Genomic DNA, 25969 nt, shown 5'->3' on the forward strand with positions numbered 1-25969 from the left:
AGGGACCTTATGGAATAATTGGATGATGAGTTATTTCAGAAATTACCATTTGTTTTAAGGATACTGATGAGCGTGTGAACAAGTCATAACTCCTCGCTATAGAATTGTAATTTATAAGTGTCAATTATGATATAGTCGGATTGATAATCCGGCACAAAACATTATATTAAGAGAGATAATGATAAGATAGGAGTTCACTTGTTTGAAAGTTATCCGATAAACGAAAGAAGGTTTATAGTCTTAACCACATATAGATATGAAATGATGATTTTAAAGGACTAAATGAATGCACGCTCAAAGTAAATTTGTCTCTTAAAGAAATAATAAAAGGACATGCTCAAGCCTACAGCTTGTACAGATGAGATACCACTGAAAACTGACTACGTATCTGTCAATTGACCAACCATTCTGTATTGAGGGAGGGTTGTTTATCAACCAAATAGGTTCATGAGAGTCGACCTGATCTCTGGACACTGATTCCCACAGAAATTCGTACGCTGAAGCAACTCGAGAGAGACGCATTGCAAAGTAATGAAAAGAATTAGAATATATGTATTCTAATAAAATGGAAGTGTAGAATCACCAATGGGTAAGGTGTATAAAAAGGTAATGAAAGAGGATAGGGTGTAACTTCGCAAGGAATGAAAACTTTTCTTGATAGTCATGCTTAAGTTTATCCGATTTTTATCTATTTGGCAAGTGGATGTCAAGAGCGCATTCTCCTTTAATGAAGTCTAAGAAACATCCATAAAAGCACGAGACCGAGAAGGGTTCACTGCGTAGGCTAAGCATCTTGTGTATCTGCTTGTCAGCTCAGGTATTATGCCATCACTGCTTGGAGCAGCTTGGTGTCTCTCGTGTTAGGACCAAAAGTAGCTAGAGGGAGGGGGATATGCTCCATGCCGGTGTTCTTGCCATCTCATATCATTACTTGTTATCCGTAATGCGGTTCTACAGACATGCAACAACGCAACTACACGCAATACGCGGTTGGTTTTGCCTGGTTTATATCATCCACCTCACGATAGATTATAGATCCACCACCGCGACGCTGCCTTACGCACCCTCCTGTAAAACTAACAGAATGGGGGCGGAGAAGCCCTTTTCAAGGCGAACTACAAGACTCAACGGGAAAGAAAAAAAATGGCTTCTTAGCAAGCTGCCAATATGTTTAACAAGAGTACAAAACTCAACTAGCTTCTCTCCTTGCCTGCCTTGATCCGCTCCGCTTCTTCTGCTTGAGCAAGCTTCCATATCCTGATGGAGAGCGTCGATTGTCATTCGAGCTCTCTGAGATAGTCAACGGAGGTCAGTTTTGCTATCGAGAAGCGAATGCCACGGGAATGATGTTTGATCGAGCGCGGGGAGCCTTTGCTTTGGAATCGATCCACAGTCACAGGCGGCGCTCCAGCAGCGGGAGGTTGAAGGCCTCGCTTTCGGGACGATCGATCGAACGCTCCAATCCGCTTATCCACATCCGCCTGACTGCTTCAACGCCGACGCGCTGATCTTACGCGTTATCGCGATGGCAGCGATAGGAATCGCCCCAATCCGGATCATCACGGACCGATGATGTAAGACGTCGATATCGCGCATAGGTCCACTGACATGGTTTTGTCGAAACAGGTCCTAAAACCTCGAGCCAACATCCGTCAACCTGTCAACCTTGGCTTCGGCGCTACCTGTCTCGTCAGACCTTCCTTCTGCACCTGGTCGGCCAACAACGACCCTTTTACTTGGACTTTTCTGCGTCGTATCCGTCGCGACTACTACTGACTTTCTCTCTCACGTATCACGGTCGATCACAATCCTGGATCCCCCAACCGTACGATCGGTCCCGCGATCCTGGTCCATCGATCGATTTCCATGGGAGCCTACCATCAGACTTCGGGTTTTCTTCATACGCCTTTAGGCACTAGGAGGACTTCACTGGGACAGCCTACGCCTCACACGTAGCGAGTTTCCTTCCAGTTTCACACTAGACTTTCATTAGCTTCCTACTCACTGATTCTACTGACTTTCACCACTGTGACTGATTTTCACCACAGACTTTCACCCGACACACGGGACGATATCCGCGCTTCATCTTGTTTCCACTTCGCGGCGTCTCACTCGGGTGATTCCTCTCCGCTTGGCCAGCTCACTCCACTGGGATTCTCCCACCGGGACTTCTTTCGTGTTTCTTCAGTGACTTTTCGGCCCGGCAGACTTTTCAACCATTCATTCAATCTTCAACGCGTTACCTAGATCCTATCAATCGATCAAGTCACCTTGATCTACTTTCTCTCTTATCCTTAGTCCAACAAACCAACCCAATCCACGCCACATCACATCAATCTCTCCCACACGATATCACAATCTACTTGCTTACAAATCCATAGTTGGGCTCAATCCCATAGCCTCCTTGTACCATCAGTAATGAAGTGTAACAGCTTCATCATCTCCCCAAGAGGAAACTCCTGTGTGAGAATGGCCTAACACCTCCTTTCTCCCTTTCGGAGTCCTTTCTTCATTCTCATCCCCCCATCCATATGTAATGAAAGGCTCAAGTTTAACCCACTTCTATTGCATTCTGACTATCGACACACACAATTGGAGCTGCCACTCAGCCCAGTTTGTGAAGACTCCCTCAGGTTGCTCATCGTTGTTCACAACAACCTGCCATCACTCGATCTATAGATAACGAAGGTCCCATAATGTCCATTTATTTATCCATAACTTCCCCTCCATGTGACGACAGACAAACTTCGACGGTATCATTCACCATGAGTGTCCACTTGAAATAATGAGATCATTCATTTCCCCATTCAGTTTAAATGCTCAATTCGATGAATGACCACCTTCAAGGTTTATATGAACATGAAAATAATTCATTTTCTTTAAGAAGTCCTCTTAAAGACTGGATTACCATGTGAATGATTTGGAATTAAAACATTAGGAAACCCAAATTTGAAGTTTGAGGTTCAAATATTAAAAAAACTAAACTTACTTAACAGTACCTCCGTAACCAATCCATCTTGTTTTCAATCCTTGTTTCCAATCCTTGTTTTCAACCCTTTATTATACAAATGTATTTAAGGGGTTGGAATGGTACCTAGACTCAGGAGGTTACCAAATCGGGGAAATCCCGTTCCTAAAAATCATGCAATCAAAATGGATGGATTATCGTTGGACTAAGTCGTCTACAGAGCAGTTCTAATTATGTCGAGACTCTAGATGATTCGATCGATTCCCGGATCGGTCCAGATCCAACAGACCGAGTCATGACCAGTGGAATCATCATGGATCTATCTATGGACATGATCCATGGAGCTCGGAGTCATATCCCAAAATTGAAACCTAAAATTCTACAAAATCCAAAATTATGAAATTTTAGTAGACATTATTTTAGGCATACTTAATCATGAAAATAGTTTTGAACATACATCATATTTTCAAAGATGACAAACTTGCAAACGCTTTAGTGTTTTCTTCAAGTTTGTTTCTAACTATTCAATGGTGATTACTATAAAAAAAATAGTCACCAAGGTTTTCCAAAACATTTTAAAAACATTTTTCCAAAATCCAATATCATCATGTGTCCATTGGGCAATGCATGCACGCGCACACTTGTACATTAGCTTTCCATGGGAAAACACATAATTTGTGTTTTGATGAACTTAAACTCAAAGAATGCACTAAATCAACATCTTGAGTTTTGTTCATCATCCAAACATCTCACATATAATGTGTACTCAAACACATACAAGTCATCTTATAGGTCTTTGTGAGATGTAAATTTTGTATTACCCTAAACTATAGATCATGCATATCTATCTAGGCATTTGAGAGATATACATCCACAAGGATGTTACTTGTTGATTCCACTTTGTTTATTTCACTTGTTGTAAACAAATGCCACTTGTTTAACTAATGCCATATGTCCTTAATTACAAGGAATTAAACTTAATGCATGATTATGTTATGGCATACATCAAAAAGAAAATAGCTTTCAAAAGAAAGATTCCTATAACTACATGATGTATGTATGGCATGACATGGTATTTTTGTATTTTTCATGATAAGTCATGAATGCAAAATACAAATAAGATAAAATATGATGTCATGGCATATTATGAGCAAACAATCATGGCAAGGTTTAGCATAAATAAAATATACCTAGATTACCTATCTAAGTATCATTAATCTTAGCTAATCCTAAAACTTAAAACCTTAGATTGCCCAAAGTGCTTCAAGAGAGTGCCAAAGCCTAAGTTTGCATTTCTTATTCCCTTGATTAATTTATGCCAATTAAAATAAATATGTCCTCAAATGTTGGCATATTTCATTTTAAGGCCCGGATTGCCTTAAATTGCCTAAGAACATACCAAAATCCCAACTTGATAGTTCTTATGAATTTCCCAATATGTGCCATTTAAGATTAAAATCAATTCTTCCACCATTTGACACATTTTACTCTTTCAAGGAGTAATCATCTTTCATTTTCAAAGTTAACACGAATGCTCTCTGAGAGTCAATTCCCAAAGTTGGGTTAATCTCGACCCTCTCTCTAGCCTGACACTTTCTAACCCATCAGAGTAGAGAGATGCCCTAGGAACCCAACACCCTATTGGTGCTCTCACCACGGGATGCTCCTAGGTACTCATCACATTTTTCGGATCACTTCAACCGATATTCTCTTAGACCCAGTTTGTGTGGCTCAGAAACCTCTTCTTAGTAGAGTCATAGTTCACATCTAGGTCAACTCGGGATATACCTACTTGTGACTTCTTGTCTAGACCCCCATAGGAAGTCTTAGTCATGCAAAAACTCTCTGAAGCCTTCTTATTGCCTATCCCTAAACCTTTGGCTTGGCACGGCTCGATGACCTAGGGTTTTGCTATTGTCTCAGATGGTATTCATTGGTCATCTTGTAATCTCAATTCATTTCAAGACTTGATTCCAAGTCCTTAGTTTTTCTGGAAATGACATTTTGTTGCTTGTCTGCTAGTTGTTATATTGGCTCAGTTTTACCTCATTCCTAGCCTTAGGATAGTAGTTTGGCATGTAGAGCCACACATGCTTTTCCTTAAGCCTCATGCTTCCTATTCTTATAGTAAATCGCATTAAAATGATAAAAATTTGAATTTTTACCATTATGTAAAGGGGTAGGCTCAATAAAGTTACCTTCCTTTTGAGCCCCGACTGGCCTTAGCCTTGACCACCACTTCTTCTGGGGGACTGGCTCTGTTGTTGTTACAAGAAGCACACCAATGCTCTCCGCTTGCCTTTTCGTTTCCTTTATCCTCGTGTGTCGGTTGGTTTGTTCCCGTTTTTGCCACTTGCCTTCTTCTCTCAAGTTGGGACACTCTTAGTCCATGTTTTTCAAAACATATAATTAAATGAAATTGTATTTATACCTTTTTAGGCATGGGCATCCCTCCTTTTCTATCGTGTCTTCTGATCCGATCTCGATTCTCCTCCATTTGATTTTTTCTTGACTCATGAGGTGCTTCTTCAAGGCTTCTTCAATTCTTCATCTCTTGACCGGATGTATGTGTAGCTTCTCTCCTCGATCCGCGGCCTAGGATGAGATTGCTGCTCTCTCTGATCAACTAGAGGTGGAGGCTCATCATCTTGAATGAAACAAAGAGGTCCCTCCTCTCGGTGCCTCGGTAGGCTCTCGATTTCCTGAAGCTTGCTCGAGTCGAGGTCTCTGAGCTTGAGGTTGAGCATCTTCTTGAGGTTGTTGAGCGAGCATCAACCTCAACTTCTCTCCTCCCTTCTGTCTTGCCGAGTCACCCTCTCTCGATTCTTCATGATCTTGTCTTATAGTGAGGAGTCTCTTCAGCTAGCATTCAAGCTCCATCCAGATCCGCATTTCTTTCAGACTTGGATGGTGGTGCTTCTAACATTGACCAAGAGCTTGGTCACTTTGCTTCTGGATAGCCTGACTCTGGACTCCTCCCTTGCTGCTTGTCAGAACTGAGAACTTTTGATTTTATTAGCCGGTTCTGCTCCTCGTCCATCATATAAAATCATTTGATTTCCAAGAATCAAACCGATGAGTGCTGGACCTGTCAAAGTCCAAAGTCCATCTTGCATCTTGAGTTCTTTCTTGAAGTTGTTGAACTGAACTTGAAAATTGTCTTTTTCACCTTGTTTACGCCGACCGCCCGTGATTCCATGAAAGCGCTCTGCGATCTGCTCGATACCACTGTTGGTAGCAAAAGTATAAGCTGGGAGGATATCCAGCTTGCTGTGCTCACTATGCTGTTACTTTTCTTCACGCATGAATATATCTGATCAACAAAGCTACGCAACAACGCGGTATCCACCCAAGGGTGACTAGTCTGGGCGATCCACCCACGACATTCCCACATACTGAAATACTCCTTGTGATCGCGCCCCCGATGGAAAGAAAAGAGGGGAAAATATACAAGCTTTAGCTACTGTAGCCCACCCACCTTAGCTTCTGCTTCGATCCGCTTCTCTGAGGCTTAGAATCCTTCACCGCGATCCGATTCGAAATGAGACGAAGTCATGGAAGTGTTGTCATGAGGAGTGGAGAAATTGTCCGCCGCAGCCGCCACTAGCATACGCCGAGATCGCTCGCGTAACTAAGCCAGACCGGACGATTCGAATGTTCCGTCCCCCGAATGGTCCTTTCGGTACATCGAAGCCGGCTGATCGCGATCGGCTAGCTAGCGCTGGCTTCGTGCTCGGCATCCAGTGCTATCGATTGTCCGATCGATGGATCAGCGCCTTATCGTGGGAATCAGCTACTGATTGCCGAATTGCCGTATTGCGTTGGAGATCCTGCTGAATCGTCCGATCAGCTCGATGAATTCTCCTCGATCGATCCACATCCAGTAACCGCCGCCGCCAGATCGGATCTCGTTCCAAAGAAATCCTAGCCGGTCGTCATCGACAACAAGTCCTAAACCTCCAAAACAAGTACCTGTCCAAAACTAGTCAGTCTTGACCTCCCGTCATGGACCTAACTAAGTGGGACTTCCCTTGTGGACTCTTCTTACTGCAAGTGTCGGGGTATAGGTCAAGTCCAACCCTGCTTGACTTTTTCTTCATAGTCTCCGTACATCATCTTCTACTTGGTTTCTGCCACGTTCCATCGGTCCAATCAACCTGCATGACCTCTAATGTCCCAACCACCTTCGTATCGTACTTCGATTTTGTCCTCATCTTCTGAAGAACAAACTACCACTAGCCTATCCGCATACCATCACCACGAATACCACCACGCTTAGGACTTTGTCATCTCTAGCCTATACGTTTTCCATATCGCCCCTTTCTCATCGGGGTTTTCGCATAGGACTTTCTATCTCCGACTTTCACAGCTTTTAGGCTTCTTCTAGACTCACTTCTACGGCTTCATTTACTTTCACTTTGCGACTTCACTCACCAGATCACCAGACTTTCACTGACTTCAGCTTTTTACCTCACCACTCCCTCAAAGGACTGCCTTACTTTAGCCTTCGGCGCTCATCTTACTTCGCACACCTCGATTTTCTTTTGTCTGTAACATCGATTCCTAGACTGATCGAGTCAAAACCTTTACTGCCAGACTTTTGATCAATATCTGTCAAACATCTAAACCAAGACTCTCTGGTTGGGTTTACGGAATACCCACGCCGGCTTGACAGGATTGCATCCTTGGAACATCTATTTATCAAAGTCGAGACTCTGATTTAATGTAAGTAGGATAAGTCTTGTATACAGATGTGATGTGGGGTGAAGCGTGTTACTTAATCTTATACTTAGATAACATTTTTGGTAGTTGGAAACAATATCAAATGTTGGAAATAGGGTAGTGGTTGTCCAAACAACACACAATTGATATAAAGGACTGGGAGAATATTCTCTGATGACTCAGTATATAAGATGCGATGTGAAAAAAGAATATTTACTCTTCTTGAAAAATCCTATCCGCTTTAAGCATACAAAACCCGAGAAAAGGCACCAGATGGAGTAACTTTCTAAATCGACATCAGAGAGAATATAAAGGCGCTGCTTTGTATTCCATGTATGTAACTGATCAGAAAGGGTTTTAGCAGGTTCAGTGCAAGGACATAGTTCTCGTACGACCTCCTGGTGAACGTGGGGGAAAGTGGCCTTAGAGGCAGTTATATATACATACAGACAAGCATTAGTCCTTGTGGAGTTCTGAGTTTTGACTTCCAATCGGATAGGAACGATAATAAATCGACCCACGGGTTTTGTGTTTACTTTGGAGGGTAAAGTCATAACTATGGAAGAGTGATAAGCATAGGTGTTTTTTGGACTCCACCATAGAAGCAGCACCTCTGAGGTAGCCGTAAAAGTCGACTCAATAACCTCAAGATAGACTTAGATATGATTTCTAGTTTGTCCAAAAATTATTACAATTTATTATAATAATGTTGGTGCAATATGAACTCGAAGAAACCATAAGTCTATAAGACAAATATAGGCGTAGCCCCACCAATCTGAGGAATCGTATAAATGAGGAGAGTTGTTGCCTAGATTGCATCGGTGATGACCTATAGATCCTTTCACTAAGGTCCTTCAGGCAAGAGCTTTTGATGGGTATGTTGAAGGATGAGAATCGGATGTATGGCGTGAGATATGGCGAGTTAGTTAGATTGTTAGAGTGTATACTAAAAGCCTAGGTATAAACATTTATCTAGAAATAAGAATCATTGGTCAAATGTATTTGTGATAAATGTATTCGATTATTTATAGATATGTGGTGGTGTGTGTACACCTAGGATCATATTATCACCTTATAAATTATAAGCGGTGACTCACGCAAAAATGGAAAGGAACGAACCATTAGAAGGTTGTAGTGTAATGGTATCGAATTTATCTTGTTTCATTTACACTAGTACATTAGAGTGTATTGAGTAGGACCGTTTGAGGTCGTTTCTTTATCTTGATTTTATAAAAAAAGACCTCGGTTATTATGAAGTGTGTTTAATCCTAATAACAAGCACATATATTTGATATTTATTTCTTTAATTTATCAATGGGTGAGATTTAGTTCGATGAATCAATAAGCGATAAGTTGGAAAATGGTATCACTTATAGTGTGTGTTGATTATAGAAGAAGTGTCCCTAGAGATACTAGGTTGATAATGTCCTCGAAGAGGAGCTCATAGGATTGTCATGTTAAACTGGTGGACCTAGTCCGGCGTGATGATAGTTGAGTGGTACTACTCTTGGACTAAGATATAATTAAGTGAGTTGTCGGTAACACTTAATTGGTGGACATTGTTATCTTAAACACGGGGAGACTAACACACTCATAATAAGAAGGAGCCCAAAATGTAATTTGGGATTGGTGTGGTAATAATAGTTCTCTGGTGGAATGAATTATTGATAAAATTATTGTTGTGTGTTAAGGATGTAATTTTGTCGGGAGACGAAACAATTCCTCCTCTCGGTCCAGGATACCTATACTAGTATATAAGATTTATACCCAGTATACCACCTTCAATCCAATCCAAGGTAGCTTAACCTTGAACCAGGCGGCCAAGACAAATGGATGAGCCGGTAGTGAGGCTTGGGTCCCAAGGGTCCCAGCTTGGCCGACCACTAGAATATTAAAAAGATTTTATTAAAATTATTTCTTATGTGGATATCATGTTTTAAAGAGAGTAAAAAATTAAAAATTTCCTTTATAACTCTGAATTAAGAGAAATTAATCTCTTTCCTTATTTGTAGTTTAAAAGGATGTTTTAATTTTTAAATTTTTCTTATTTAAATCATCATGATTAAAGAGTTTAAAATTTGAAATCTTTCCTTATTTGTTGATTAAAGGAGGATTTTAAATTTTGAAAACTTTCCTTTTCATGTTTAAAGAAGAGTTTAAAATTAAATTTTCTCTTTTATAAGTTTCTACAAAGATTAAGAAAGATTTGATATCTTTCCTTATTTGTAGATTGAAAGAGATTTTAATTTTTAGAGATAACTTTCTTTTATCCACATGTTTAAAAGAAAGATTTTAATTTATTAAATTTCCTTTTATAAACCAATCATGAAGGATAAAATTATTGGAGAAATTTTTATAAATTTCAAATTAGTTTTAATTCTTGTTTAATTAAAACTCTCCTTGATTTGAGGAAATAAGTGGACGGCCATGTTTTAGTGAGAAGGAAAATTATTTTAATTAAAATAAAATTTTCCTTTTCATGGTAAGAATTAAGGAAGTTTTTATTAAAATTTCCTTATTTGCCAAGACCAAGGATTAAAAGAGGAGGTAGGCCTTGGGGTGAACCTCTATTATTTTCTCTCTCTTCCTTGGTGCCGCGCTCTCCTTCCTTTCTCTTCTCTCCATCTTGCGGACCTCTTCCTCCTTGAAGATCAAGTGGTGCGGATTTTAGCTTGGAGAAGAAGGAGAAAGCTTACATCCCTTGGAGCTTGATTGATGGAAAAGATCTTCATCTCTTGGAAGCATAGTGCTTGGCGAAACTTGAAAGAAAGGAGAAGAAGGTGGTTTGGTGGTTTCTCATCTCGGAGACGTTGCCCACACAACGTCCGAGGTTAGAAGAAATCTGAAGATCAAGAGATTTCTATAAGGTATAACTAGTAGTAATTTTCTTTCGCATCACATAGTTATTTATGGAAATAATACCAAATACAAGAGGCTTGATTCTAGTATTTGAATATGTTTTCGAAGTTGTGTTCTTTTATTTTTTCCTTGTGATTTGATTGTTCTTTGACCTAAAGTTATTTTAGGAAATTAATTAGCTTTCCATAAAAGGTTTATCTAGTCGGTGGTTGTTCCCATATCCAAGAAGGCCATGTGCCTGCGTCGATCAAGGACCAACCATGGAAATTAATATTTAATAATTAATATTAGATGATTTGGATCAAGCGTGTTAAGTTCCAGAGATCCAAGTCTAAACCTTAAAGAACAAATAGATTAAGTTTTGGATCAAGCGTGTTAAGTTCCGCAGGCGATCCAAAATTTAATTTAAAAGAACACATGGTAGCTAGGAAAAGTTCAGACCTTTGTACAAAATTTTTACAAAGCATAAGGTTCTAGTAGCAACCAACATAGACATCACCAAGGTCAACTTAGAAAAATTCTCAAAGAATATATACCCCCCAAATTCTTAGTTAACCCAATAGGAAGAAACCTATATTGGATTCCAAAGTCTTACTTAGATTAAACATTTTTTCTAAGGCTTTTAGAAAAGATTAAATGTTTAAATTCTTTAAAAGGCTTTATGTAGAAGTGGTTGATGATCCAATAACCAAGAAACCCTAGTGCCTCGCCATAGCCTGGAAACCGATTATTGAATTAGATATTTAATTGACAAACTGATAAGTTTGTGAAATTAATTAAGATAATTACTTTCAAGGTTTGTCAAGTTTTTGGAAAACTTCATAAATTAGAAATTATTTTAAATTTCTTTTACTTGTTTTTATTAAATCAAGTTTTTTTTCTCTCTTAAAACTTATATTTTTTTATGTGATCAAAGAGGCAGAAATAAGTACAAGTTTAGGGGAGTAGGGGAAGTTAGAATTTTTTTCAAAATTTTAAATTTTTACTAACTCTATTATAAGTCTGAATTTTGATAAATTAATTTATTTCATACTTAGTGTTGCAATTTCTTTTTTGCAAACTTTATACTTAAAATATTTTATTTGCAATTTTTTTTACTGTTTGTTATTACCCTAACTTGAACTTGGGTTGATGCACATCAAAAAGGGGGAGATTATTGGACGTAATGGTTGTTTGACAGGAAGGGAGTTGACGGACTCGGTGCATCCGAGGGACGAAAGGGTTGCGGAAGAGTACATCGGTGGACGAGAAGAACGTACATGACGTTCGAGGGATGAGAAGTCGGAGTGGAAGCCTACTCAAGGAGAAGGCTGGAAATTAGGTTCGGGTGAGTCATATTCCGGTGGCTGAAATCACCCAAGAGATCGTAGTAGCAAAGGAGCGAAGTGGAGTTGTAAGTGCTGCTAGAGGCGCCTTCAAAGACTATTGAAGGCACCTCCGCGCCTTTTATGGAAGGCGCCTTCTATGGCCGGAAGGCGCCTTCGATGAATAATATGAAAGTGTCTTCCAAGTGCATAAGACATGCATTCTTAGGATTCTGTAGATAACTGATTCTCTATATTAGCCAAGCAGCTCCTCTTAAATTGTCCCTTGTACTAGTCCAAGAAGCTAAATTATGCCTATGTTGTACTAAATCAACTTTTAGGAAACAAGTATTAAGTATGAGTATATGAGCAAATAATCAAGCAAGCGTATGGTGAAATAATATTTGACACAACAAAAGCCTCTATCAAATTCTATGACAATATAGAAAGACATGAATTTCTACCAGACAAAAGCATATTATCATGGCATCATTTAAGTCTCTTCAATCAAACAATTACTAAAGAGGACAAGTCTTATGCATATATGCATCAAATTCAAATTTCAAAAAGGAGACATGGATAGATATGATGCATGTTGACCAAACAAATTAAACTAACAACAAATCCTAACGAAAATACTAACTAACCAACAAAAAAGAACAAACTTAAAAATACCCCTCCCCAGACCTAGATCAAGCAATATTCTAACAAAGAAAATTCAATGAGGGGAGGAGGAAACCTAGGTAAAGTACCTATGCCACTTCCTCCTACCCTCTGAGGAAGTCCTATGAGTACGTGTACTCTGTGAATTCGAGAATGGGCAAAATAGGGCCAAAACCCTAATTGGGAGGAGGCATGACCATGGGAAAACACACATGGCCACTGCTTGTGTTTTTCTATGGCTCAAAATTTGGAAGTGCATGATCGTGTGTGAGACACACTACCCCCTCCCATGCCCGTAGCTTTTGCTATGACTAGCTCAGCGATGCCCCTAACCCTACGAAAAATAGAAACACAAAACTAGAATGAGAACTAATTGAAAGAAAATTCTAAAAATCAAAGAAAAATACTAATAAAAGCTTGGATTGCCTCTCAAGAAGAAGCGCTCTTTTTAGGTCATTAGCTTGACCCCTATTAGTATCAATAGGGAATGCATGGTTTAAGGTGGTTGCACTCCCCTCTTCTCTTATTAGGTTCATCGACGAAGTGTTTTTTTAAACCTTGCTCGCATCAAAGCAAGATACCTCCAAACCTTTTTGCCAAGAGTTCTTGGATTTTTAACAAATATGTTTGATCTCATAGGCTTTTCCTAGCTGTTAAACCTTGCTCGTGGAGGAATAAAGTACTTGCTTGCTTAGTCTTTTAGTCGTTTATTGAATATGTGCATCTTCAAATAGTCGTCATCACGAGATCGTTCATGTGATTGCTTTTAAAAATCTATCCTACCACAAATATACTCAACGGAAGATTGATTAGTAGCAATAAATATAACAAATTTTATCTTTATTATTTATCAAAGAGAGTTCAACATCGATTATTACGACTTTAGCAGTGATTGAGAAAGGTGTTCCTATAACATCGTGAGTTCGAGGATCCTCATCCATCTCCAGCATATCAAGATCGGCTAACCCACCAAAATTTTCAACTTCAAGTGGTGTCTTAGTGGCTTCATCCTCTTGGGTTCTTCCACCTTCTTCATCTTCCATGCTCACTTTAGCCTCTTTCAAAGCATCATAATTATCAGTAGGATCGGTCTTAGGTTGTTCTAGAAGTTCATTTGGAGCTGTTTCATTACTTTAGAAAATTTAATAATTTATTTAAGTAAAAAGGATTCATCAAGAAACTAATATAATAAAATCACGTTGTTACTTTTGCAAAGCAATGTATATGTTATGGATTTCATATTTATAATGTGGATCACCATATATCCCATGTCAGTAACTCTATTTCTGATATCTACATAAATAGTCTATCATATACTTATAGTTTGTTTTACATAATTATCACTTAGAATATTCGAACACTATGATTTTACACATAATTATTTTAATTAGCAACCATTTAGAACACATGACACTTCATTAATATAAAGCATGGACACCTTAATTTAAGCATTCAAACTCATCACTCCCAATACGGTAAACAATCATTTTGAAAAATCTTTATACACGATGAGGCATGAGTCTAGCAACTCATTCAAGTAATCTAAGCCATGCTATTTTACATCTTTTAAACTAATAGGTATTTTATCAAACACCTAATATATATTTTGTATTGTTAAACAATTATCATGTCATTTAGCATATTTCCTACACATTGAACATTTAAAAGTGTAATATAACTCATTCTCAATAAAAAATTCACTATTGTGCCATCCTAAAACACTGAAACAGTACAACATATAAGGTATGAGAAGAAATACAATTTTCAAACATTTGTTGTTTTAGTCATTTCAACAAACATATTAGATGGCTAATGTTTACACTTGTTTTGAACATATTTAGAAACTATTTGTATAAACATTTTAATAATCTAAAGCATCAACAACATGAGCCCAAACTCCCAAGATATCCATCGGCCCCTTGAACCTTATTCTTGATTAATCTACGTCTCTCGTTGTTTCCCGTTGTTTCCCCAAAAACAACAAACATGAAAAAGGATGAGATACATATGAAATTGGAAGTCTTTTTTCTCAACAAAATTTTGATCCATAACTTTTATCAAATCTAACTATGCAACCTAATATAATGCGAATCATTAAAAGATTTCAGGAAAAAAGTCAATTAAAATATCATTCCAAGTTTTTGGAAAAAAAAAAAATAATTGATGTACTCCGATAAGTTGAGAGATTACCTAAAAACGGCAAAACCAATTCCTAGCAACAGTGGGCGTGGCGGCTGGACAATTGAAGTGATGGAATATGAGAGTTGTAAATAACAGTGTTAACCTTTTTGTTTATTTCTAAAAAAAAATATAGCGTAACATTTTTTTTACATTTACTTAAAAGTTTCATTTCATTTATTTATATATTTATATGTTTCATGCAATTTAACTATAATGATATCTTTTACCATCTTATAAGCTTTTGATATATTATGATAATCATCTAAGTTTTGTCATCTAAGCTTTTGGTATATTATAGATTTTTTTATAACTATTACTTATTGTTTGTTTATATTTTGACGCAAGAAAAGATGAACTAAAAAAAGGTAAACAAAGCACCCTGAGATATGACGATATGTAATTTTTACTTTCACTTGTTAGATTTGTTATATAGATATTTATTATGAGTTCTTAAAGTTAAATTTGTTAAAGTTAAACTTGTTTGGATGTTGTAATTATGTATGAATTTGAAAGTTTAGTTTTAGATGTCTTTTTTATGTTTAGCTGACTATATGTATTTTGTATGAACTTGTTTGTATGAATTTGATTTGTTAGCTTCGCAAATATGGTGAAGGATGTTGTATGATTGTAAAAGGTTGAATGTTTGGTGGATGTTTGAATGTTGTTTATGTTGTATACGTACAAATGTAAATAGGGGAAATGTTGAAAATCTTTTTTTAGTTTTGCGACAAAATTTGGGACGAATAATATTCGTCCTAGAAGCTACGATGAATCCAGATTCATCCTTGATTTGGGACGAAAATGTATTTTTGTTGCAAAGCTGCGACGAAAATTAGATTTTTTTTTAATCACGCTAATTTGTAAATATGCAACATTTTTTACGACGAAAAAAATTGTCACAAATTTGGGACAAAATTTTATATTCGTCGCAAATTACAGATTATTGAATTTGCGACGAATTTATTTTTCGTCCCAAAATTCATCCCAGTTTTAAGACGAATTTGTGAATTCGTCAGAATCTGGGACAAATCGATGGATTCGTCTCAAAATTTGGGACAAATCTGTGGATTCACCTCAGAATTTGGGACAAAAATTAATTTGTCGTAGATCATAAATTTTTTAAATTATTATTTTCGTCACCAAATTCATCGTCAATTCTGCAAAAAAATAATATTCGTCGCAAAAGTTATTTTTTCGCAAAATTAAATAATTTTAGGACGAATATTATTTTTGTTGCAGAATTGGTAACGAATTTGACAACGAATTTCTAATTCGTTGCCAACTTTGTCACATATTTCATCCCAAATTTTGCACCAATTTTGCGACGAATATTGTTTTTGTTGCAAAATTGGCGATAAATTTGGTGACAAAATTATTTTTTGTCGTCAAATTCGTCCCCAAATTTGTCTCCAAGTTGGCAACGAGAATTTTGAGACAAAAATTTTTTTTCGTCCCAAAATTAATCTAAAAAATTTTTGCAACGAAATTTTTTTATAAATTTGTTCAGAATTCATTCTAGAAGACTGCTTTTTTTTTCCCTTAGTGAGGAGTTAACGACTTCTATAAGTAATATTTAAGAAGGGTCATAGCAACCGCTTCTAAACGAATATTTTTTTTACATTATTAGAAACGTGTGACATTTTAATAGCAGTTTTGTCGGCTTCAAAAAAAAAAATAACATGTAGAAGCAATTTATGTAACCACTTTGAAATATGATAATTACAAGCGGTTATATGGAAACACTTCTAAATCATTTCTATTGAAGCGGTGTTTTGGTAACCGATTTGATATCTTCAGGTTTTTGATACGGTTGTAAAACTCTTCCTAAAATATTAGTTTTAAAAGACCATTTTTTTAGTGATTGATCGATATCAATTTGAACAAGTTTCTGACAATGACGCTCAAAACTTGATGTCTCAAACTGCAAGTATACGGTGGTCGTCAAGTAATAAAAAATATTGATCCCACAAGAATTGACAATTGAGTACCATTCTACGATGTGAAATCAGTTATGTAGGGAATAATTCGAAAGTGGTGAAAGTCTTGAGAAAATAAAGAAAATCATGATGAAAAATTTATAGAGAGAAATCCAATGTTAAAAAGCGATTCTAGGACTTTAGTTTCACCATAATGACTGTAGACATCTTAACCTATATTTAGTTTCCTGATTCTCATTGGTTACGTTGTTCATGTAAGTAGACAATCGTGATTTACCTAACGTGATCTTTTGGAACTATAACGATGTATCTGTCTAAACGTGATGTATACTTTTAAGGTGACATTGCTGAAGCACCACTGTCTCATAGAGGCTTCTGTCACGATGTCCCATGGTTCTCAAGTTGTCTTCTCTTACCGCGTGCACCAAGTCGAGGCAGACCCATTAAGCTCTATGATTGCATGGGGAATCCTCATGGTAACCCAGACTACTTTCATGACTGACCTTCCAGGTCTCGATATTCTACGAGAGCACTACTCTATGGACATGTCAATGGCCTAACATGTCAAAGGGGTACTCCCTAGTCCTAAAATAAAGAGCACTACTTTATGGACATAGAGTTACAACAAAAAGACATAGTAAATAAGCTTTTACACTCCAAATTCTAGAGAAAAGAGAGAAAGACTTAGGGGGTATTTGGTTTAGGGGAATAGAAATGGGGAATGAGAACGGGAATCATTGATTGTCATTGTTAATGTTTGGATTATAGGAATAGAAATACAAATAAGGGAATGAATCTTTGAAATTGGGTAATGACTCATTCCCATTTACCTCCCCTTTAATGAGTCATTACCCTATTTTCATCAATCAAAATATTCTTTTATTACAAAAATACCCTTGACTTAAAACTAAAATTTTCTCCTTTAATATCAAATATCAAAATATATTTAATTATTTTTTTCTTTCATATCACTTCTCTCTCCTTGTTATCTCTCATCATATTTTCTCTCTCATCATTTTATCATACCCTTTCTCTCTCCTTAATCTCTCCTATCACACTCTCTTTCCTCTTTTTTCTCATTACACTTTCTCTCTCATCATACTTTCTCTCTCCTCAATCTCTTTCATCGCACTCTCTTCCTTCTTTTTCCTCATCATACTTTCTCTCTCATCATACTTTCTCTCTCCTCAATCTCTCCCATTACACTCTATTTTCTCTTTTTTTCTCATCACACTTTCGCTCTCATCACACTTTCTCTCTCCTCATCTCTCTTGTCACACTCCCTCCTGGTTTTTCCTCAACACACTTTCTCTCTCATCATACTTTCTCTCTCCTCAATCTAACCCATCACACTCACTGTTCTCTTTTTTTCTCATAACTCATTCTCTCTCATCACACTTTCTCTCTCATCATATTTTCTCTCTCATCATACTTTCTCTCTCACCATACTTTCTCTCTTCTCAATCTCTCTCATTACACACTCTCTCCTCATTTTTTCTCATTACATTTTATCTCACTTCATTCTCTCCCATCATACTTTCTCTCACATCATATTTTCTCTCTCATCATGCTCTCCCCTATCACACTCTCTTTTCTAATTTCCTCTCATCATACTTTCTCTCTCTTCATTATTTTTCATCACACTTTCTCTCTCATCATTCTCTTTCATCATAATTTTCTCTCACATTCATCTTTCTCTCATATCTAATTTTTTTTCTTATTTTCTTTTAAGGGTAAAAAAGGAAATTTTAATTTATTCCGATAGGAAATATGCAACTAACCAAACATTGTTTTTAAGAGTAATATTCATGCTCATACCCATTCCTATTCCATAATACAATGATTCCGATTCCGATTCCGATTCCTATTCCTAGGAAAGAACCATACGCCCCCTTATTCTATGAAACATAGATTGTCTCTAGGTTGCTTCTCCAATTCCAAACATGGACGAGAACTCTTCTTGCTCCTTGGGACGACTCTCTTAGGGTTCCTTGTCACCAAGGAACCCTTCCTCCTCCTTCCACGAGCCTTGGGGATTCTTTTATAGTCTTCCCAACTCTCATAATAGGAAGGAACTTCCAAAAATACAAAACTTACAAAATTTGTGGCAAGGTGACATGGTTGTGTGTCACACAGTCGGATCATGTCTTTTTATGTGGCATCGGCAGAAGTAAGGACACGGTCATGTGAAAAACACAAGGTTGGGCCATGGGTCTTCTTGGGAAGTGATGCATGGTTGTGTAAAAAACACATGGTTGGGTTGTGGGTCATCCTGAAAAGTGGCGCACAACCGTGTGAAGAACATACAACCAGATCGTGTGTCCCTCTGGAAAACCCACGGTTGCTATGTCTTGGCTCCTTTTCATCCCAAGGAATATGTCCGTGTCTTGGGACACGACCAAAGCGTGTTCCTTGCTTTCTTCGTTCCAAGGCCCTTTTAACTCCATTGTTCTATCAATGCAAAAGCACAAGAGCAAATCTCCGAATAAGAAAATATGAAAACAATACTAAAATGGAATAAACCATGCAATGTATGCTTCTAGAATGTCACAAGATGAGTGAAAAATACTAATAAAAATCCTACATAAAATACACTTATCAGTCACCCTTGATTGTTTGGACTTTTCGCTTAGAGTTCACTACTCTAGGAGCCCCCACCTCCTTCATTTAAGGTCCAGTCATCTTTGACCTGCTTGGACTTTTTGCTTATAGTTCACTCATCTAGGAGCCTCCACCTCTTTCGTTCAAAACCACTATTCCACTCATATGACTCAATTTGGACCATGACTTTAATACCAATTGTTCTGACCAAAAGAATTCATATATCTTCACAATAGTATGACATCGTCCACTTTGAGCTTAAGCCTTCATATATTTGTTTTTAGGTTCTACCCAAAAGGCTCCATACCAATGGAGATATATTACATCTTATAAGTGAAAAGTCCCTTTTACTTGCTTGGGTTGTTCCCTTAGAGTTCACTTCTCTATTAGCCCCCACCTCCTTCGTTCAAGATCCGGTCACCCTTGACTTGCTTGGACTTTTCGCTTATAGTTCACTCCTATAAAAGGCCCCACCTCTTTTGTTCAAGATCACTATTCCACCTACAAGACTCGATTTAGATCATGGATCTGATACCATTATTAGGACCAAACAATTCATATATCTCTCACAATGATATGATATTGTTCACTTTAGGCCTAAATTATCATGTATTTATTTTTGGATTCTACCTAAAAAACTTCATACCAATGGAGATACTTCCATCTTATAAACACATGATCTTTTTATATATTCCCAACGTGTATTCTTAATAATTTTATTTGTTCAGTTGGAAAGTTTAATTAGTTCAATTAGTTTAATTTTTTTAATTTAATTAATTTTAATTTAATCGGTTCGATTCAGTTTTAAACCTATTACTCAGCCCAAAGGCAACTTGACTGCTACGACAAACTTCCTTGGTGAAAATTCATTATCACCTTCCCTAAAGTTGATGTTGAATTTTTATTAAAAAAAATCAATTTTGAATATTTCTGCCCTTGAATAGTCAATTGGTGGCATTCAATCAATTTGTTTGAGCAAGCCAACTACCAATTTTCCAAGTTTTTTCAGATATCCGAAATGTACAAACCTGTCTCTTTAATCGCGTGGACTTCTGGTTCTTTGTTTCTGGATTATCAAAAGCAAACTTGGTCTCCATGTGGAAGTTTTTCTTTTTCTCTTTTGCAAATTGCGTTTCTACTTTGTATTTACAGACCTTTCAAGGTCAGAGGATGTAGTGATCATGATAATCTTATTTAATTCAATTCTTGCAACTCTAGATCTCATACTAGAATTTTGCAGACGATCCCAAACGCAGTATGTCAATTGAACAAAAGAACAAAAAAACAGAGATCATTGTCTTTGATCATGGCTCTAATATTTGACGATACACTTGCCAATTTCTTGTATCTTGAAATAGCTTCTCAAGTAACCACTTCCCTCTGTCTGACCTACTCAGGTTGAAGCTTTGGCAGCAGCAGTATCACTGAATCAGCATCTTGAACACCACTCCATTATCTATTTGTCTGTTCAATGTTTAGCTTCAGAAGAAATCTTTCTATTGTATGATGAATTATCAAAATGTTATCAAAGTATGTGACACATGACTAGGCCCTTGCATAAGATGTAATGCAGTCTTTGCTCTCGCGAAGCTTTTCTAGTATCGGAAGAATGCTTGTCATGTTAGGCCTGTTCTTCGGATCTAGATGTAAGCATTGCAAGGCAAGAGCAGCAATGACCTGGGCTTCCTTCTTAGCGTACCGACCCTCCAATCGTATGTCCATGATCCTCAATATTCTTCCTTTATCCTTCAAGAATGGCTTCGCCCAGTCGACCAGAGTCAGGTCTGAATTTCCTCTATCTTCCTCCACCGCACGTTTTCCTGATAGGAGCTCCAACAGTACAACTCCAAAAGTGTATATGTCGCTCTTTAAACTCAAGTGGCCTGCCATAAACACTAGTATTCAGTAGGCTGAAACAATGACATGAAATATCACCATATTAGAGCCCGAAACACAATCCGAGCACACAAGATTGTTGATCTTAATTAAAGTATCAAATTTGGAAACAAAAAGCTATTGATCTTGCCTTATTACATCTTAAAACTACTGTTTCTGATTATTGTCATTGTAATATGTGTTTTGCCTATCACTTAGCATGTCCAAGTAGTACAATTGTTTGCATTCAAAGGAGGCTAACCTGTGGCGATATATTCTGGAGCGGCATATCCACGAGTGCCAACCACTCTAGTGGAGACATGACTCTTGTCTCCAGTAGGTCCATTCCTAGCTAAGCCAAAATCTGATAGTTTAGCATTGAAATCCTGCACAGTTTGCCAGAAAGAATCATCACGCCTGTGGCATTCAGGAATTCACATAATATGTTTTCCAGATAGAATACTGAATAAGTGATGATAATTGTAGAGATTACCGAATCAAGGAGAATATTTGAGGCCTTCAGATCACGAAATATGATTTGAGTTTCTAAGCCATGTAAGCAGGACAGTCCTCGGGCAACATCAATGGCAATGCTCACTCTCGTTGGCCAAGGAATAGGTTGTACACCTCCTACAATATATTAACCAAGCAGCATTCATTGGATTGCGCACAAATCGTAGGAGACAAAAAAGAAATATCCAAATTGTAAATTTTGGGAGTATATGTCATTTACAGCAGAATCATACCACAGAAGAAGTGAGATCAATGCTACAAGTACAAATGAACATAAGTAATTATTTAATTGAAGTCTTAGAGCTAATGTCAGAGAAACATACTTTTGAACAAGTGATTCTCCAAGCTGCCTTTCTGCATGTACTCATAAACAAGAAGTTTGCTATCCAACTCTGAGCAGTAGCCTATAAGTTTGACAAGATTCTCGTGGTGAAGCTGGCTCAAATAGGTCACCTCTGCCTGCAGGCATCAGAACGAGTGTCACTTTTATTTGGAACTCGAAAAGGTGTATAAGAACCTCAAGTGTCTGAGATAACAGTTTATACTTACAAGCCATTCTTTGTGCCCTTGATAGCTTTCTCGTTTGAGTTTCTTGATGGCAACAACAATTCCAGTGCCTGGTTTAGTAGGGGCATAAGTATGCTCATCAATCCACCCTTTGAAGACACAACCAAATCCTCCTTCACCTAGATATGAATTGGAGCTGAAATTTTTAGTAGCATTCTTGAGGTCATTCAAGCTGAAGGGCTTCAGACCGACCGTTTTTGATCCGTCACTCTCTCTAAAATTCTTATTATCGGCGCTGAGGTAGCTCAAGTTAAAGGACTTCAGATTGTTTGGTGCCTCACTTTTGAGCTGTTGAACAGAATTACCCAATCCGCTTGAAGATTTCTTAGCTGATTTCTTTACACTGGAATCACTAATCACTGACAGTGGATTCTCTGGAGATTACATACAACTATTAAGTCTCTCTTCAAATATGAATGATTTAGCAAGTAAAAGTTTCATTTTAGGAAAAAGTAGCTAGAAAAACATTTTTGTTGCTGAAAGTAAGCTTCAAATTCGGAGGAGATCCACAATGACTGTGTATAAAACTGAAGTAATTCACTATCAGGAACTAGTTTTAGTGTGATCAAATGGGTGATATTGGATTTATATGTTTGTTTATCAATAAACTGGTCGACGATAAATACCCAGATCTTTGGGCAATAATATTCAAACTCGAGCATTGAAAATAGAATGATCATCAAACTGCCTAACACCCAAATAACCACAGCAGCAGCTCTATGCTTATTAAAATAACCAAGATTTAGTCTATCTTTTCATTTTGATTTCTGTATTCATGCCTGAAAGCAAGATTTAGGTAAAACTGTCAACACAATCTGCTTTCAATTAGGTTAAGCATCTTTTCTAGAGTGGCAAATTTCATCATCCTGAAGGATTTAGTTGTTTTAGGAACATGAGAGGGAAAAAGTATTATCCAAATCCTTATCGCAGAATCCTTTTTGTTTTCTCAAACGAGATATCTGAAGAGGAAGATTTTCTCACAAACAAAATTCTGGGTAAGACGAAATTTATACAAACACAGATTATTCATGGGTGGAGATTATAACTAGATTCACTCATCAACAAAGGGAAAAAAATAATTCTTTGGTTCTCATCCAAATGAAGAAACAAAACCAAAGTAGATCAGGTAAGAAATAGAAATCAGAGAGGCAAAAAAAATAAAAATAAAAACCTTACTTGAAACATTAGGAGAAGAGGCGTTTGCAGTTTTAGACGAACGCCCACATTGGTTCCCCATCAGAAGAGGGCGCCCAAAAAAACCTTCTGAATTCCTTGTTGGCTCAAAGACAATGATATGACTTTTATAGCTCAAACTACAAAGCTTTCGTTCACCTCAAGACTATAAATATTATCCTCTGCAAAAAATTAATTTAGCTTCCCTTTGACTGCTTCAAAGTTCAAAGTTTGCATGCTGACAACAGTGCGAGAATTTTATTTATTTATTTATTTTTTGGTACACAAGGTCTCAAACATGACAGTGAACATCCAATATAAAATATGCATGCTTGGTGTGAAATTTTCAGAATGGAGAAGTAGATGCTGTGTCACCGTATAGTTGAAGTCAATGATGCTGACTTGAGAAGCTAGTGACAGCTCTACAAATTTGAAGTTTAGATCAGATCCTCACTGGATTTCCATTCACACCAATTTGTCAAGGATTTGAAAAGGCTGTCCCTTCTTTACAATCAAAAGACGTCAGTTGCCCGCGGATAATGACGTAATGATTAGGTTTAATAATCAAGAAATTTTAAATTCCAATTGTGGTATATTATAGAAGATTTTGCTTCCAATAAAAAACCGACAGAATGTTGATCCTCTAAATAATTTTTTAAAATAAATTAATCGATTCTAAAAATTAAATATTTAATGTCAACTACAAAAACAGATGCCTTTGTGTTATTATTGCTAGACAAGTTACAAATAAGCCCATCTATTATTTGTGACTGTTAGAATAAGTCCGTCTATCAATAGATCCATGCATATTTTTTTCTCTTCTGTTCCTTTTGACTTTCGACAATTCTGGACAGTTGATATTTACCAATCCATGAATGAAATTTTTGATGTTTATATATATATATATATATATATATATATATATATATCAAAATGTATGATTTGCTTGGAGGTGAAGCTTTGGCCAGTAACTAGTAACTAACTCCAACCAACCTATATTTTTTTGATCTCTAAACTTAAACTTATGAATCATTTGTTAAATATCAACTCCAACCCAAATAAAGGATAAAACTTATCCAATAAAAGATAAGATTTGTTATTTAATTATTTATTTTTCTAATAGATAAAGATCGATAAGAAATAAAATTAAATATGTGGTCAAGAGTCCATTTCATGGATAAGAATTAAATTTCAGGCTAGGATTTATTTAATTATGGTCCATTGTATGAAGAGTACTATAAATATCTACCTGTTGTAATCAAGTCATCCATTTAAAGTTTTTGTTTTCTTCTTTGTCTTAGAATTGATGACAAAAAAGTGTTGTAGTGTTGTTATTGTTGAGACAATAAGACAACTTGTTTGGTCGTGGTCATTTATGGATCAGAGCCAAGTTAATGGGATTATTCTTGGTGGAGCTATCTTAGATTGTGAGGTTTTATGCTTTACAAGTTTTTTAATCAAACTTGTTTGGTATAATCAAAGCTTTTTTGATGGGGACCTTCAAGTAGAGAGCTCAAAGCAACAACTAAAACAAGACGACATGGAGTCTTACCTACAAGGTCAAGATCTTTGGGAGGTTGGTAGTGAAGCTAGCAGAAGAAGTGCCAATGGCATTTGCGAAAATGGAAAAGCGAGGTAAAATGTTTGCCTTAAAGATCACAATTGAAGAAGAAATGTTGGACAGAGATGCCAAAACACCGGAAGTGTGTGGACACTTTTTCAGAAGATTGCACCTGGTCAATAGCGCATTATTGTCAATAGCCGGAATGATTGCCTTGCCTACTTCCACAAGGTGAAGTTGATATGTATGGAGCTAGATCCATCATCTGGAAGCAAGGATAAAAGAATAATTATTCATGGTTTGACGCGAGGATTTATGTGCTAGCCAAGGATGGCCTACAACCATCGCTTCTTGAATACTTGCAGTGCGCTGTAAGCAAATGGGAGGACTCTCACTAAAGATGAAGAAGAAGGCCTACACCAACAAGCAAAGCCAAAGCTTTCACGGATCTGGCGTGGAAGAAAGCTATCATGGGAATGGATCGTGGGGAGCCTCGAGAATTATAGATCGAAAAATTCTACAATTGTGGAAGGTGGGCCACATGGCAAAAGATTGTTGGTCCAAGAAGTTCGTTCAAACTTTAACTTTTCAATTCTAAAGAGAATAAGATGATTGGGATCTTGTAAGCTTTGATGGCTACGGAGGAAAAGACTTGGCTCTCTGTACGAGCAGTTACTACAAAATGATTGGATCGTTGATTCAGCGTTGAAATCATATGACGGGTGATAAAGAAAAATTGCAAAACTTATCTCAATACAAAGGAGCTCGTATGGTGGTTACAGCCGACAACTCAAGGTTACCAATAGCACATGTTGGTAAGACGGTAATTACGCCTCGATATAATTCTAACCAAGTGCCTCTTCAAGATGTCTATCATGTCCCAGGAATGAAGAAGAATTTACTGTCTGTGGCCCAATTAACATCTTCAGGTCATTATGTTCTATTTGGTCCTGAAAATGTAAAGGTATATCGAAACCTCAAAATTTCAGAAACACCAACAATGGAGGGTCAACGATTAGAGTCGCTCTACGTGATGTCAGCAGAG

At 37.1% G+C, this 25969-nt stretch overlaps 1 protein-coding gene across 1 annotated transcript; it reads right to left on the reverse strand.

Annotated features, from left to right (window-relative positions):
* Positions 1-20405: 20405 nt before the first annotated feature.
* LOC122032691 (probable serine/threonine-protein kinase PBL11) lies at positions 20406-23519 on the reverse strand. Its single transcript, XM_042592009.1, has 6 exons — positions 23367-23519; positions 22173-22564; positions 21947-22082; positions 21604-21740; positions 21373-21496; positions 20406-21118 (listed from the first exon to the last, which is right to left on the reverse strand). The coding sequence occupies exons 1-6, from the start codon at positions 23425-23427 to the stop codon at positions 20781-20783; spliced, it is 1188 nt and encodes a 395-aa protein (XP_042447943.1). The 5' UTR covers positions 23428-23519; the 3' UTR covers positions 20406-20780.
* Between the last annotated feature and the right edge of the window lie 2450 nt (positions 23520-25969).

This window comes from Zingiber officinale, chromosome 11A (assembly GCF_018446385.1).
Source record: "Zingiber officinale cultivar Zhangliang chromosome 11A, Zo_v1.1, whole genome shotgun sequence".
Taxonomy (NCBI): Eukaryota; Viridiplantae; Streptophyta; class Magnoliopsida; order Zingiberales; family Zingiberaceae; genus Zingiber; species Zingiber officinale.